Genomic DNA, 14,491 nt, shown 5'->3' with positions numbered 1-14,491 from the left:
TGAAGAATTAGAGGAATTCTGAATTCAAAGGGTGTCCAATCCAGTCCTAGGAAGGCATATCTAACAATGTGGCCTTTAAGTATATTTACAGTAAACGACAGAAAGACGTGAAAGAAAGAGGCAGCTCTTATCATACATGTGACCCAAATACAGAAAGAGCTAGAACGAGGCTCCTCTATTACCGCAATACATCGACAGCATATGACTCAGTTTGACACCATACTATAAATAACCTGCTGCCTGTGTCTCAGCAGGACTTAGCCAGCTGTTAGGTAAACACACCTCACCTGTCTCACACACACACAAACACACACACACAGTGTGTAGCATGGAACACAGAGAAACACTGAAAGCAGCTTAACCCATTTGTTCATGAGGTCAGGGTTCTCTTGTTATGGGGAAATAAATGCTGCAGGTGATTTTAGGGGCATGCAGCTATAGTAATTAGGTTATGAGAGAGTGCCCACATGCATAAATTTGTACATAAGGAGTGTTTATCTCCTGTTTTTTAAATGGGAACATGGGGCAGACACTAAATCAAAAAACCCCAAACATGGGGGAAACAATTAGAAAAAGTAGGGTAGTGGGTCGGGAAGCTTTCACGCCTGAGGCTACCGCCCATAAAGCTGCGATTATCCCACACTTTGTATATTTTAAAATGTTTCTGATTAACTAGATTGGATTGCGTGTTAGTTTTAATTTCAAGGTGAAACAAAGAGAGTTAGAGCAACACTTTATGCGTCTCTGGATTTTGAAAACAAAAAGTAAAAAACTTTCATTTTTACAGATTTAAACAGATGTAAACACGCTGGAGTTCTCCTGGAGTCAGGTCAGTGGAGATTGGGGTGCGGTTGCCGAGGGAAGCCAACTGAATAATTGGGTTTGATGGTGAGAAGGCAGTGGCTAGACATAAGGCCTGGGGGTCTGGAAAGAGCTGGCGGGGAGGAAGGAAGGAAGGGGTGGCGAGAGCAGCCGAGACAGTGATAGGCGAATGGATTAACCGTCTCAACGCTCCTCTGAGCTGCTTCTAACACACCTGCAGCTTTGGAAATGGGTTGGATGGAGGTGAGAAGGCCGACATGAAGTGGAGAAATTGGATTTTTAATTAGAAGATGAAAAGAAAAGGTAAATATAAGGAGCAATTTGCGAAGAAGGCAGGCAGATAAAACAGTGTAGTGAAAAGATTTGTGTAAAAAAATAAATAAATAATAAAAAGAAAGAGGTGGGGTGAAATGGGCTGAGACGAACTGAGTAAAGGAGCATCTTTTTGCATGGCAACAACCATCCCGGCCCCCCTCGTTTGTTCAGCCATTCAGTTCTTTACTTGGAGATGCCAAGTCTCCTTTTTTGCTTGATTGGCCTGCTGCCGGGCTTTTCCTCTGGTGGAGCTAAGCTCAAACACAGAAGCTGAGAAAGCAATGTGGATGTGCCTAAATCCTTCCTAATAGTCGATGATCTGGCCAGGAACAATAAAGGATTGTGGCAGCACACAGCCAGCTGGCAAATCTTTAAGCTTAAGCATCTAAACCACAAACACCCCCACCGCACATATACGCACAGCTGTTGAATTTTCTCTAATAGCTTGGTCCTACTCTTCTGCCCTGCTGCTGGAAAGTGGCTTATGGCAAGTGACCCAATTAATGGCTCTTAACGGCTGTGGGTCTGTGTGTAGGTGGATGTGAAGGCAGATTTGTTTCTGCTCTTCTTAAAACACATTAATACATAAGGTGAGGTGAGGTGAATTGAACAGGTAAGACAGGATGCAACATTTTTATAAAAACAAGAAACTGCGTGCTGCACTTTGACCAATAGTTACGCTCTTCTTGAATCAAAGTATTCCAGTTGTGCTTGTCTGCATACATATAAAAGAACTATTAATAGCTAATTTAATGCTGCCAATTGGAGACCCTCTGCCTGCATTAATTTTCTAACAATACAAAATTTGTTTTTCCACAGTGACGTTCAGGAAGTAGCCGGCGCAGAGGCTCTAGACGGTGCCGCAGCAGAACCTTCAGGCTCTTCGTCAGCACCTGAATCTGCCTCCTCCGCATCCTCGTCTGCTCTAGCTGCTTCCTCCTCCCCGGGGCCACCCGAAGAGGCCACATATAGCCCAAAGGAGGCGGTGGCAGTGGAAGCAGACAGGGCCAGCCAGGTGTCCGGTTCAGGGTGCACCAGTCAGGCTTCGGTTGATGACGACGACGATGTGCCAATCACAGATATCTACTTTGTAAGTACAAACATACCCTCGGACATGTGCAACAAACACAAAGCAGCAGCTTTCATCACTTCTCTTATTTTTCAGTTTGGCTTTGTTTTTTTAGCCATCACATCATCACGTATATCTAGTCAGGGTCGGTGTATCTTAACTGAATAGACTGAGTTGTTTGATGCTGTCCTACAGATGCGCTAACACATGGACCACAGGAAAGGAGTGGAGGATCAGGCTGGTATGGGAAAAGGAGTGTGCGCAGCTCTTGTTTGCAGTGTGTGGTGCTTTCAGCTAATTGAAATGTTTTGGGAAACATTTTGCTTTCTTGCTGGAGGCAAGTTATAAGACTGATATCTGTTATCCTGTTTTTAATGCTCAGCTTAGTCTGTTGGCAGGTAGATTAGCGTTTAGATGTGAGAGTCGAGTCACTCTTCTCATCTACCTCTTAGCAAGAGGCATATTTCCCAAAATGTTTTCTTTAAACACAGGTGTGCGCTTCGGTTTGGAGTGTTTGCTGAGTGATGTTAGAGTGATGTATACCTTCACTTTGTTGCTCCTGTCTCAAATGATCTTGAGCCAACCTTGAGCCACACACACACTCACAGGATTTTTCTAAATAACATTTAAAGCTTTTTTCTTTTTTTTTCCATTTGCATCTCTCAGTCTCAGTACTGTCAGATAGTATTGTGCTAGCAGTGTACCCAAAAGCGTAGCTATAAATGAATGTATGAGCATCGGGTGAAGGAGAGCAGAGCTACTGATCACAGTTACAGATAGAAACGTTCTCACTTGGCCTGTCAGGAATTAAACACCTTCTAATGTGGCTTTGAGAAACTTTAATGACCAACAGGTTGGTCTGTGAGCTCCCTCAGTAATTTAACAGCCCTCTCATCTAACCGGCTGTGGCTGACGCCCATTTCAAGCTTCAAAAGCAGGAGATCCTCTCTCTGTGCACAGCAGCAGGGGGTCTGTAGCACTGCGTGACAAAAAGTGACACCACACACATCCTGAAGTGTAACTACAAAGAAGCATGCCACAGGCAGAGCGCTCAGAAGGGACTTCATGGAGTGGCAAAGAGCTTGTTGTTCTATTAGCTGCTGATAAAATGCCAACAACACAAACTACAGTATAAAAGGAATATGGGCAAGTGTGTTTAGACTGGATTTGTACCACAATACTCAGTTTAGCCTTTCGTCTTTTTGTGCTCTCCCCTCGCACCGAAGAATAAATTGGATTTCTGCATGATTGCCCAAACTGCTGGCTCCAATCTTAAACACTTCAGGTGCTGCTCCAGTTCATTCACACATGAAGAGCAAGACTCATGTTTCTGAAATTATTTCTCAGAAGTTTCAAATGAAATTATTAACATGCTACAATCTGGAGCAGTGTTTAAATGCCTAATGTCTAAAATTTATTTCTATAGAACATAATATTCCAAAAAAGTTGACCAAAGTGCTTCACAGTCGGTCAGAGCAATAGACAGAATAAAAAAACAGCTAAAAGGAGGGCAGGAAACAATATGGGTAAACAGCATAACTAGCCACGAAATAACAAACTAGTTTGCATCAAAAGCCAGACCAAAATAATACGTTTTAAGACGCAATTTAAAAGACTGGATGGATTCGGAGGAACAAATATAAGGAGGGAGGTTATTCCAGAGTCTGGGTGCTAAGATAACAAAGGCCCGATCACCTCTGGACTTCAGTTGAGACCTCGGTTGCGTCAGGAGCATTTGATTGGAAGATCTATGTCCTCTATTAAGAATATACAAATGGAGGAGTTCACATAGATAGCTGGGAGCCAAATTGTTTCAAATTTTAGAGGTAAATTGATACAATGCAAGTTGGCTAAAACTGGTGTGATGTGATCATAATTTCTAGTGCCAGTTAAGAGACGCGCAGCTGCATTTTGAACTAACTGGAGCCGGTGAATAGAAGAATATGGGAGGCCCGAGTAGAGAGAATTACAGTAGTCCAATTTGGAAGTGATAAAAGCATGAATGAGCTTTTCAAGATCCATCAAGGGAAGGTATGGCTTTGCTTTAGATAGATCAAGATCACACTCAGGTCTGTTGGGACTGCAGAAAATATCCGTTTACATCACTCCTATAAAAAATATCTCTTTAATCTGACTTTCTGCACATTTTGGTTTGCTTATTTTAACACCACCAAATTATGGGAACGTTTTTTACTAGAGAAAATCAATATGAATTAGATTTCAGTGCTTGTGAGATTTGTTCCATCATTTCTGCAAGGAGGAGCGAATTGTGATGCATAAAAACCCAGTTTATCATCCCAAGACTGTTTGATAGTCTATCAAGCTGCTGAAACAATTTAATGGTTTTAAATTGTAGATTTTTTAGAGATGGAAATTAAGTATATGTCTGAATTTTGAAGAGTTGTCAGCATTTAAGCTTGTGTATTTCCCCATTAAAAACATCACAGCTGTGAGACTGAAAAGAAGAGATTGATTGGGAGTTTAGTTTTTATGATTCACATCCGTACTCACATCATGTGTTTGTTTCTCTTCTTTTGCCCACTCTCATTTCTGTTGCCTCTCATGTCCACCCCATTGACCCGTTACACCTCCTCGCTCAAACGTTCAGTTTTTTGCCATTCCCTTTCCACCTCACATCCTTTGTTTACTCCCTCCATGCTCTCTCTCTTCTTTCACATGTTCTCATTATTGTGATTTTCTTCAGAAGCCATAATGAAAGTGCCGAGATGGTGGTGTTGTATGCAAGCGGGAAATGAAAACAGAGGCGGCAGCCAAACACGTGAATCTAGCTGTGACCACCGACTTATCCAGTGTATCCGTGCCTTTTCCATTTTCACCCCAGCATGCTTCCTTTTTTTTTTTTTTTTCAGTGTTTTATTTTGAGTTTTCCTCCTCGCCCCCATGTCCCCCTCCACCCTATTTTCAGCTTTTCATCTGTCTTTGTTTGTCCATCTGTCATGTACCTCTGCTGTTGTCAGTTTCCTGATGGGAGGACCTGGGTGGTCTCTCCTTTCCGACAACGGAGGAAATGCCAGTCTGGTCAGCCAGTAAGTGAGATATAAGTTAGACAGCCTTGTAACGGTAGCTGTTCCCGTTGTTAGGCTATATTTGATTGCAGTGTTGAGAGGAAACAAGGTTTTTGGGATTGTTGTGATTCTTGTGATTTGTCAACTGATTGTGTTGTTTTGTGATGATGTTGAAACTAAAGAACAAAACCTGTTCTCAGCAGGTTAAAAAAGTGACAGGAAGCTTCTTATTTGACAGTTTCTTTTATATTCATCTCCTTTTGAGTATTTGTTTCCTCACTCACTGACGGCTTGCTTTATTTCTCTTTGCACCTGTGTAGTTAGTGTGTTTACTGCAATGTGCTGAGCTTTGTGTGTGTGTAAATATACATGTGCAAGCGTGTGAGTGTGTGACATCCACCTCCATCCCTGTTACCTGTTACCGTGTTGCAGCGGCTTCCCTATCTTAAAGGGCTGGTACCCTGAGAATGATAATGGCGAGACTTTTTAGAGACCCTAAACAACACTGAGTTCAAACGAATAACAACACATAAAACAAAAGGCATGTTTGCTTGTTGGAAAAGGGGAAAAAGACATCTTGTTCCCTTGCTTTTCTTTTGACGAGGATGCTTTCTGTGTCTGTGTCTGACTGTCCTGGCATCCTGGCTACCCCCCCGCTCGCCATTCCCATCTCCTCCTTCTCGCTCCTCATACTTCCCGCTTGGTTGATTTAGCAACTCATCCCTTGCTTTGCTCCCCAGGACTTAGTCCAAATGTTACAAAACACCAAGACATGTGATTCAGGCACACATCACTAAGGTTCATCTTTATATTTACATGTTTACAGCATTTTTTTGGTTTGTTTTTGTATAAGATATTAACATCATGTTCAATTCAGGATGAACACATCCTTCCAAACACTTTCAACGTTCACACTCTCCAGTATGTCTCAACAACATTCCTCCTTAATGCATCCCTAATTTTCATTTCCTGTCTTGTCTTTTCTCCTGTGATCTCCTGTGTCTTTCTCTCCTGCCTGCCCCTGCTGCTTGTCTCTGTGCCTCTGGCCTTTCCTCTGTCCCTCTGGCCCCCTCTGCTGTGGTGGGTGTGTAAAAACAGCCTCCAGAGGACAGGACCTGGGTGTACTCTCCGCTACACTATGGCTCAGAGTCTAAGGCCCTGCCAGATGGGGATTGGGAAAGAGAGACAGTAAGTGAGATGCATCGGACTAAAATATGAAGCACAGAAAGTTCCCCCCAGAAGTTGAATAAAATTTGCTCGGGACCATGTTTGGGTTTGTTCAGGGAGGGAAGGATGAGTTGTAACGCTACACTCTGCACGAAGCTGCTACAGTAAATGTAGGCAAAGCTTCTCAGGTCCCAAAATTCATTACTATTTCAAGAGTACGCTTGGTCTGCGTCCAGAAACCCACTCCTACATTACAGCATTCATTGTTCATTGACAAACGGGTGGAAATGGTCATCGACTGCCTCCGTGATCATTTAGTCCACGACCAGCCATCCTGCGTCCCTCCAACAACAAGCTGCTCAGACTTTAACACACACATCCATCGGCTGCGTGAAGCCACTCATGTGTCACCAGACCGCCATGGCTCATTCTGCTTAAGCCGTTTAGACTAACCTGACAAGTTACAATTTATTGAACATCAAAACCCGGTTTCTAGTTATTCAGTCAGTCAGAGGCAATGTGATGAGTTCTTTTGAGTTTATGAGGTACGAGTTTATTTTCTGGTTTAAGTTTATATTTAAATACTACCGAATTTAACAGTTATGTAAATTAGACAAATAAGTCACTCAAACTTATGCAAATTTAAAGTCAGAATGGCGTTTAGGTCACTTTAGTTTGGGTTTGTTAACTTTACGAGGTGTTTGTGAGCCAGTCTACTTTGTTTATGTAGCAGCGTTTGCTCATACTGCAAAGGCGACATTAATCTTTTTTTTCCCCCAACTCATTTTGTTTTTCCATCTGCTTCTCACGCTAGACCTTTCTTTACTAGGTAGCCTCCCCCGACCCCCCAAAATGACAAAACATAAACAAATCTACTATTTTTTTAAAAAAAAGGCAGAAAACAAAAATCAACAGATCATACAATGCAGAGCTCCACTTTCTTATTGTACACGTGAGATGTCAGTATAATTTGTCCAATTACACTCCATCAGTGTGACATCATCATGTGACTAGAGTCATGTGACTGAAAATGCAGCATCATTGTCTAATGAAGAGCAGCAATGCTCGAATGACAGGTTTTGACCCCATCAGCTGCATATAAAGCCTCAGTCATACCTAGAGCCTAAAGACCAGTCAGCGAATCCCTGGCAACAAGCAGTCGCTAGGGAAAATTCAGCTCAGTTCAATTCAGTTTATTTATATAGCGCCAAATCACAACAACAGTCTGGCAAAAAAGTTTATCCCCAATCAGTTGGCGAGGGGTTGCTGAAGGTTGCTAGCACTAAGTGAAATACGGTGTTGCACTGAAAACTGTGTGATTGCGTTGATCGTTAGCAAATTGCAGCAATCACCTGCAGGCGTCTTCGATGCAGTTTGCATCGAAGACGCCGGCATGTGTGAAAACAGTCACCAACTGTTCACCGAGTGGTCGTGAAACTGTGAAAAGTGAGACTGTTTGCTGTCAAAGTAGCAATATGAAGCAATTTTTAAACTGAAGGCGAACGTTCTCCGTTTCTCATTTGGATCTCATTTTTTTCAAATTTCACTAGTGTTCAGCTTCACAATTTACATGCAAGCCAGCGTCTCCTATGCAAACTATGGGCAACCATGGCAATCTACTACCAACCACAGCAATCATAAGGAGGTTTTCAGTATCCTCTTCGCTGCAGATTTCACCTTCCAGCAGCCAGTCACCAACCGGTCATAATCATAATTATCCAGAAAGGTTATGTCATTGGTAAACAAACAAACTAACAAAAAAACGGCTGTTTCAAACTTTAAAACTTGTACGACAGCTGGTGAGGAACATGAGCCAAAGTGTAGAAAGTGTTCATAGTTTGATTGGGATTGTTTAGACAGTCCAGGTAAGAAAGTGTGGTTTCTCGAAGATACAAGAAATATTTACTATATGTGGGATTATTGCTGGAAAATCAGACTAATCAGACGGCCGTAGCCTGTAAAAACTTTTTTTTATTTTTTTTATACCTGCCTTTACCTGCTGTTAAGGAACTCTGCCTGAGCTCACTGTCCTGGCTTCCTGTTTGCTTTTCATCTGTAGCTGCACTTTGATGGCTCGGTGTTTATTTATCATTTCCTAGTAATTGATGAGAGTATACAGGCTGTACACCCAGGGGGGAAATGAAACATTTTCACTCTTCTGAATGCATTAACTCATTCTGTCTGTCTCCCACAGTAAATCCTGTTTTCTGGCAGACAGGAGTGAACGTCTCAGCGGAGAGGACTCATCAGTCTAAAGTCCAGACCTCAGTGGCAGCAGCGCGATCTCTGTCTGAACCAGGATTTAAAAACATGCATACAGAAACACACTGAGAGGAAAAAGTGACTGTACCAGAGTACCAGAGGGAGAAAACAAAAAACCCTGACAGTGATGATATCACTGGTTTGCAACCATCCCTGCCTTTCACCCTTTGACAAATGAAATTTATTACATCAGTTTAATAAATAATTGTATGTGTGACATAGTGCGCATAAGGCTGTATGTAGTCTTGTATGTTTGACACACCCAAAAGACCACGATAACCTACTTTTTGTTCTGTTTCACACTAACACAGCCCTCCAACCGACTCTTTCCCGCCGAATCTCTGAAAGACATTTTTATTCGTCATATCCTTTATGTTGCAAAGCAGATTTCTCTACAGGTCACACATACTAGCCAGCAGTCATCTCCTGGGTTCTGTGATCAAACAAAACCACGAGCAGCTCATTAAAACATTGCTCCATGACACAAATGCGGGTTAAAAAAATGCTAAATTGAGTGGATGCTCCTTATAGAAATGTACCTGTAAGTTTTAAAGTATTAAAGTTTTCCAATTTTAAGCAACTGTTCATCTTTTGTAGCGAGGCTTTAATGAAGTTATATTAGTGCTACTACTGCCTTCAGTTCTCAATAAAGAAAATGAATGGCACATCCAGAACTAGGAGCATATAAAGTATTTTCTCCCAGTAAGGAAACCTAATTTGAGGAAAAATGAAATTAAACTCGTTAATCTCAAAATTATCTCCAGTGCAATTACCTCAGACTGCAGCATATCAGTCATCCTGTGACTGCGCTGGCTGCTGTGTTTCCAACCAGTTTGAAGGAAATCTCCAGCTCAGTGGTAGTAATTGCTGCCAGTATGGTGCCCATTTCCACTATGCCGCTGGTGTTGAAGTTAATTAGCTGTGTCTGCTTTTCTATGATAATCTTACCAGAGGTCATCATCACAAAGTTCAGAACAGTTTGATGCTAAAAGATTTTTGCAAAACCAAGTGTGCAAAGTACGTCTTACTAGGCGGCCACCATAGCCTAACATAACTCTGATAAATAGGGCTTTTTCTTTTTTTTTTCTCGAGTCAGTGGATTACTCTTCTGTATCCCGTGATGTTGGAGGGCTCTGTGCTCGCAGAACAGGAGTTACAGTGAAAACCACTTTGAGCCAATCAAAGCAGAACATCCAGATATCTCTGTCATCCTTTCAAGTAGTGAAAATATGCAGTTTAACTTTAAAAAAAAAAAAAAAAAATCATCTACAGCATTATTAAAACTTAAGTCCTGTTGTTACATTTTCATTTCTAAACTTTTCTTCAGCTGTTTTTACTACTGTGAACTTTTATTTATTTGTCTGTTTGTATTTGATTGTAATATTCACGACTGGTACTTTTCACTCACAGTTTTTTTAAAATCTATTTGCATCCAAAGACTTAGTTTTTGTTTTGCTCATTTTCTTCACTGCGGTATTTTGCGGTATTTTGTTCTCTTTTTCATGTGTTGTCTAATTCAGTGTTGTTTTTCACTGCACCACATGTTGTTCCAATAGCTGAGGGTGATGACTCTTGCCTTCAAAATAGAAGGCGTCAATTTCAACACTAAGGCAGCAGACATTGTCATTACAGTAATTTTCATGTCTACACAATGTCTTCCAGTGTTGCCCTGCTTTTGGACCGACGCACAGGGATCATTTGTAACAGTAGAATCAGCATATCAGTTACTTTTTCTACATCACCTCCTCACGTCAAGAAATCGGGGAATCTTTCCAATGTTTGTAGATGTAGAGCACCAGTTGTAGTGTTTGCGGTCGATATCGTAGCTGTTACCTGTATATTCCAGTGAACGCAGTGCGTGTTGGCTTGGTGAGACACAGCAGTTTGTGAATGGGTTGAATGTCGTTTGCACTCATTAAAAGGACCTGAAGATGAACTAGTTGTAGAGGCCAAATAAACACTCGTCACATTATCCAGAAGTCATATTTTCGAGTTCTTAGATAAGAGTCTCTGCTCACACATGCTGATATTTGGACAGTATTTATTTTAGGATTGTGTGTGTGTGTGTGCACATGTGTCTTTGACATCAATCACAGTCATTGTACATTTAGTGTTTACTGTAGTCTCTCTGTGGCTGACATCTTAAAGACTTAAAGATTTGGGTTTTTTTTTTTTTTTAAACTAACTACAGGCAGTTTCTTCGGTTCGTTGGTACCTTTTTATGTGTGTTTGTGTGTAAGGGAGGACACATCAATGTCAGGTGTTGTAAAATAAGAATCGGTTTGTTCTCATGATGTGCAGTGGCCAGTTGTAATCAGTTTGCTGTTGTTCATCAGATGAAGACCATAGCAGCAATATTTTGTACAGTTTAGCTTTTACGTTAATTGCCTTATTAGGAAATTTTACATGTAGGTCTGTTGTTTATATTTTTTTTTCCACTTGTGCTGTAATATTTATTTTTCTTTCTCATAGTTGTGCTCCTGAGAATGTGTACATAAAACTATAAATACATATATAAAGATATACAAATATATTTTCCATTTGAATCGGGAAAATATTATTTTTATTTGGTTTCATTTTTGCTGCTGGGCAAGAAATGATTGCAATCTACATGATTTTACTGTACCATATTCTTCGGTGTGTTTATTGAGATGCAGCTGCTGTATATTTATGGTTTGCAAACCACGGCTGTGTCTTTGTATGATATCCAAAACCGAAAGATTTGTGGGGTTTAATGTACATGCAGATCAATAGGGATTCTTCCAACTGTTCAGCTGTGTTGTGTGTGTTTTCAAATCCCTGTGTGCCCTCATCCAATAGGGAGAGTCCTTTACAGAGACATAGCATGATTTCAAAATGAATATGCATATCAGAAATGTGTATTTATGTATATCTGTGTAAATTCATCTATTTATACATGAGGATAAATAGATGGCTGTGTGTGCGTGTGTTTGGACTCAATCAGAATGAATACAAAATAAAGCAGTTCTATGAATTGTTGTCCATGGAGATGATGTGTTTTAGTTGGTTCTTTGTTGGGTGGTTTTTCTTCTTTTGGCGGCTCTGTTTGACTACATTGGATCATCTAGCCTCCATGTCACCATAACCATAGCATCCACCTCTGTAACGCCAACCCTCTACATGTCCTCCTTCATCCGTGAAGCTTCTCTGAGGTCTTCCTCTTTTCCTCCTGCCGGTCAGCTCCATATTCAACGTCCTTCATCCAATATATCCACTATTGCACATGAACCATCTCAGCCTCGTCTCTCTAACTTTGTCTCCAAACACCTCAACCTGAGTTGTCCCTCTGATCTAATTTCTAATCCTGTCCATCCTGGTCCCTCCCAATAAAATCATGACATTTTTAGCTCTACCACCTCCAACACAGCCTCCTGTCTTTTGTCAGTGTCACCACCTCTGTCTACCATCTTGTAAACCTTCAATTTCACTCTGCTATCCTTCTGTCACAAATAAATCCTGACACTCATCTCCACCCTCCCTGCACACTTTTTTTCACTTCTCTGCTTTGGATGATTGACCCCAGGTATTTAAACTCAACTATCTACACTATCTCTACTCCTTGCATCTTCACTGTTACACCCATCTCCCTTATTTACATTTATTCTGTCTTGCTTCTACTGCCTTCCATTCCTCTTCAGAGCAAACATCCACCTTTCCTGACTCTCTTCCACCTCCTCTCTATTGTCACTGTCATCTACGAACTAGAGATGGACCGATCCGGTATTACGTATCGGTATCGGTCCGATACTGACGTAAATTACTGGATCGGATATCGGAGGGAAATAAAAAATGTAATCCGATCCATTAAATATCAAAAAAGCACCTCAAAAAACTTGCGACATGGCGTAACTCGGCTCATAACCGTAGCACGTCGGAGCAGTATGCCTCACGTGATAGAGCGGCTGCCTGTATTTGCCGCTAGCAATCCGGCATTTCATCTCCGAGGAAGTTATCCCAGAGAGAAGTAAAGCAAGTGTGTAAGTTCATCTCTGAATGTTTGTAAAGCATTCCCGCGTTAAGTTTAACAACCGATATATGGAGCGAGTGCCTCTCTCTCTCTCTCCCTCTCCTGCTGCTACTTCAATCGTGAAACTGATCAATGATCACCTGATCGGCTTTTCCGTCTCCAGTCCGTCTCTCTTTTTTGTTTATCGCCCACTTCGCGCCAGAAAGAGGAAACCAGCGGCTGAACAACAGCAGCACATTTAACCTTGATAAGCTGTTGTTAGGATTAATTTAATATTACTTTCTAGACCAGGATCCTTTTCTATGTAGCTGACACTGGTAACTGTGCAGGGGCGGATCTAGCAAAGTTTAGCCAGGGGGGCCGATAGGGCATTAACAGGGAAAAGGGGGGCACAAAGACATACTTTTCTTTCTTATTCTCATTTAAAATGTCTAGATTTTAATAAATAATTATCCGAATCTTACACCCAAAGTTTTAATCTGATGTAAAATGTATAGAAGTCCATTACTGTATATAGTAACTGTTAATTCTAATATACCCTAGTAAGCTATACTACTTTTTCCTTTGGGAAGGTACCATCTGTGCAGTCTGCAATTCTGTTGAAAAAAGATGTTGAATCTATTTGATTATTCTTGAAAAATAATTGATTTCTCTGCGTTTTTTTTTTCTCACTGCATCAAATTAAAGTTGATTACGTCAATTAAGCATCACGAGGTGGAGGGTGGGTGGTTCCCTATTTTTTTTTTTTTTTTGCTGGGAGTTTTAGAACCCTATTAGTTAGGTTGCTTACTCTTTAAAATACCAGAATAGGGAGGATGGAGTAGGTTTAAGTTTATTAGATTGATCAGTATTGCTGAACTATGAAATATTTTGGGTGCAGTGTATTTTTTGCATACAGGTATAACAGAATAGCTTTAGTGTTTTTGGGGTTTTTTTTAAACTTGAGTATAATCTTATACAAAAAGCAGCAAGATATTAAAAAAAAAACAGTTTTATTGATTAAAAAACACACTATATCGGATTCATATCGGTATCGGCAGATATCCAAATTTATGATATCGGTATCGGTATCGGACACAAAAAAGTGGTATCGTGCCATCTCTACTACGAACATCATCGTTCACAGAAACTCTTGCCTGACCTCATCTGTCAACTTGTCCATTGCCACCACAAACAAGAAGGGGCTCAGAACTGATCCCTGAAGTAATCCCACCCCCACCTGGAACCCATCTGTCATTCCTACCGTGCACCTCACCATGCCCTGCATTAGCTTCTCTGACAGTCCTGGCAAAATAATCGTGTGACATGGAAACAAAACTTTGAACATGGCCACTGGAGAAACTTACCACATAAACCTCTGTTTCTGACTCCACAAATCATTAGTAAGTAATAAAGTACTTCAGACTTAAGGAGTCAAAAACATTTTAATTCATGGGTCACATGCTGCCCAGTTTGATCTCCACGTAACTTTTATCTTAACCTATTTAAGAAACATGCCAAACTTGTCACTGAAAACAATATCCTGTGAACAGTCCATTTATATAAACTGATGATGAACAGCCTCTCTTAAGAAAAACATGTCTCAGCTTTACGACTGGAAACAGTGATGATTCAAAGAAATGCACTGGCATGACTCCCTGGCTTAAACACCATATTTCTGCTTGGTAGTAAAAAGACTATGGGTAATGTCTTTGTCAGTAACAAGGCGGTAAACCGAACAATGACTCAGACCTCTGGCTCAGATAAAACAGTTCCTAGCAGCACAATGTTTCCTTTGCAATATTTACATTGTAAAAAGTCATTCACCCGGCCAATGCAAATCCTTTAGTGGCTTGGTTCTGG

General features: G+C 40.9%; 1 protein-coding gene across 7 annotated transcripts in view; it reads left to right on the top strand.

Moving 5' to 3' along the window:
- The window catches only part of pip5k1ca (phosphatidylinositol-4-phosphate 5-kinase, type I, gamma a), a 55,670-nt gene extending 43,626 nt beyond the window's left edge, over nt 1-12,044 (top strand). Inside the window, exons 16-19 of one of the 7 annotated variants that reach the window (XR_010092079.2) lie at nt 1,957-2,227; nt 2,402-2,447; nt 5,185-5,253; nt 8,594-12,044. Coding sequence is in view for 4 of the 7 variants with exons in the window: in XM_063466119.1 (XP_063322189.1) it covers nt 1,957-2,227; nt 5,185-5,253; nt 6,331-6,420; nt 8,594-8,596 (433 nt within the window). In the remaining 3 variants the exon portion in view is untranslated. Of the gene's footprint in view, nt 1-1,956; nt 2,228-2,401; nt 5,254-6,330; nt 6,421-8,593 lie in introns of those variants that run through there. The other 6 variants (XM_063466119.1, XR_010092077.1, XR_010092076.1 and 3 more) reach the window with 6 other exon arrangements.
- Nucleotides 12,045-14,491: the final 2,447 nt, after the last annotated feature.

This window comes from Pelmatolapia mariae, linkage group LG23 (assembly GCF_036321145.2).
Source record: "Pelmatolapia mariae isolate MD_Pm_ZW linkage group LG23, Pm_UMD_F_2, whole genome shotgun sequence".
Taxonomy (NCBI): Eukaryota; Metazoa; Chordata; class Actinopteri; order Cichliformes; family Cichlidae; genus Pelmatolapia; species Pelmatolapia mariae.
Note: the sequence above shows the minus strand (reverse complement) of the source record. Positions and strands in the feature narration are given on the sequence as shown.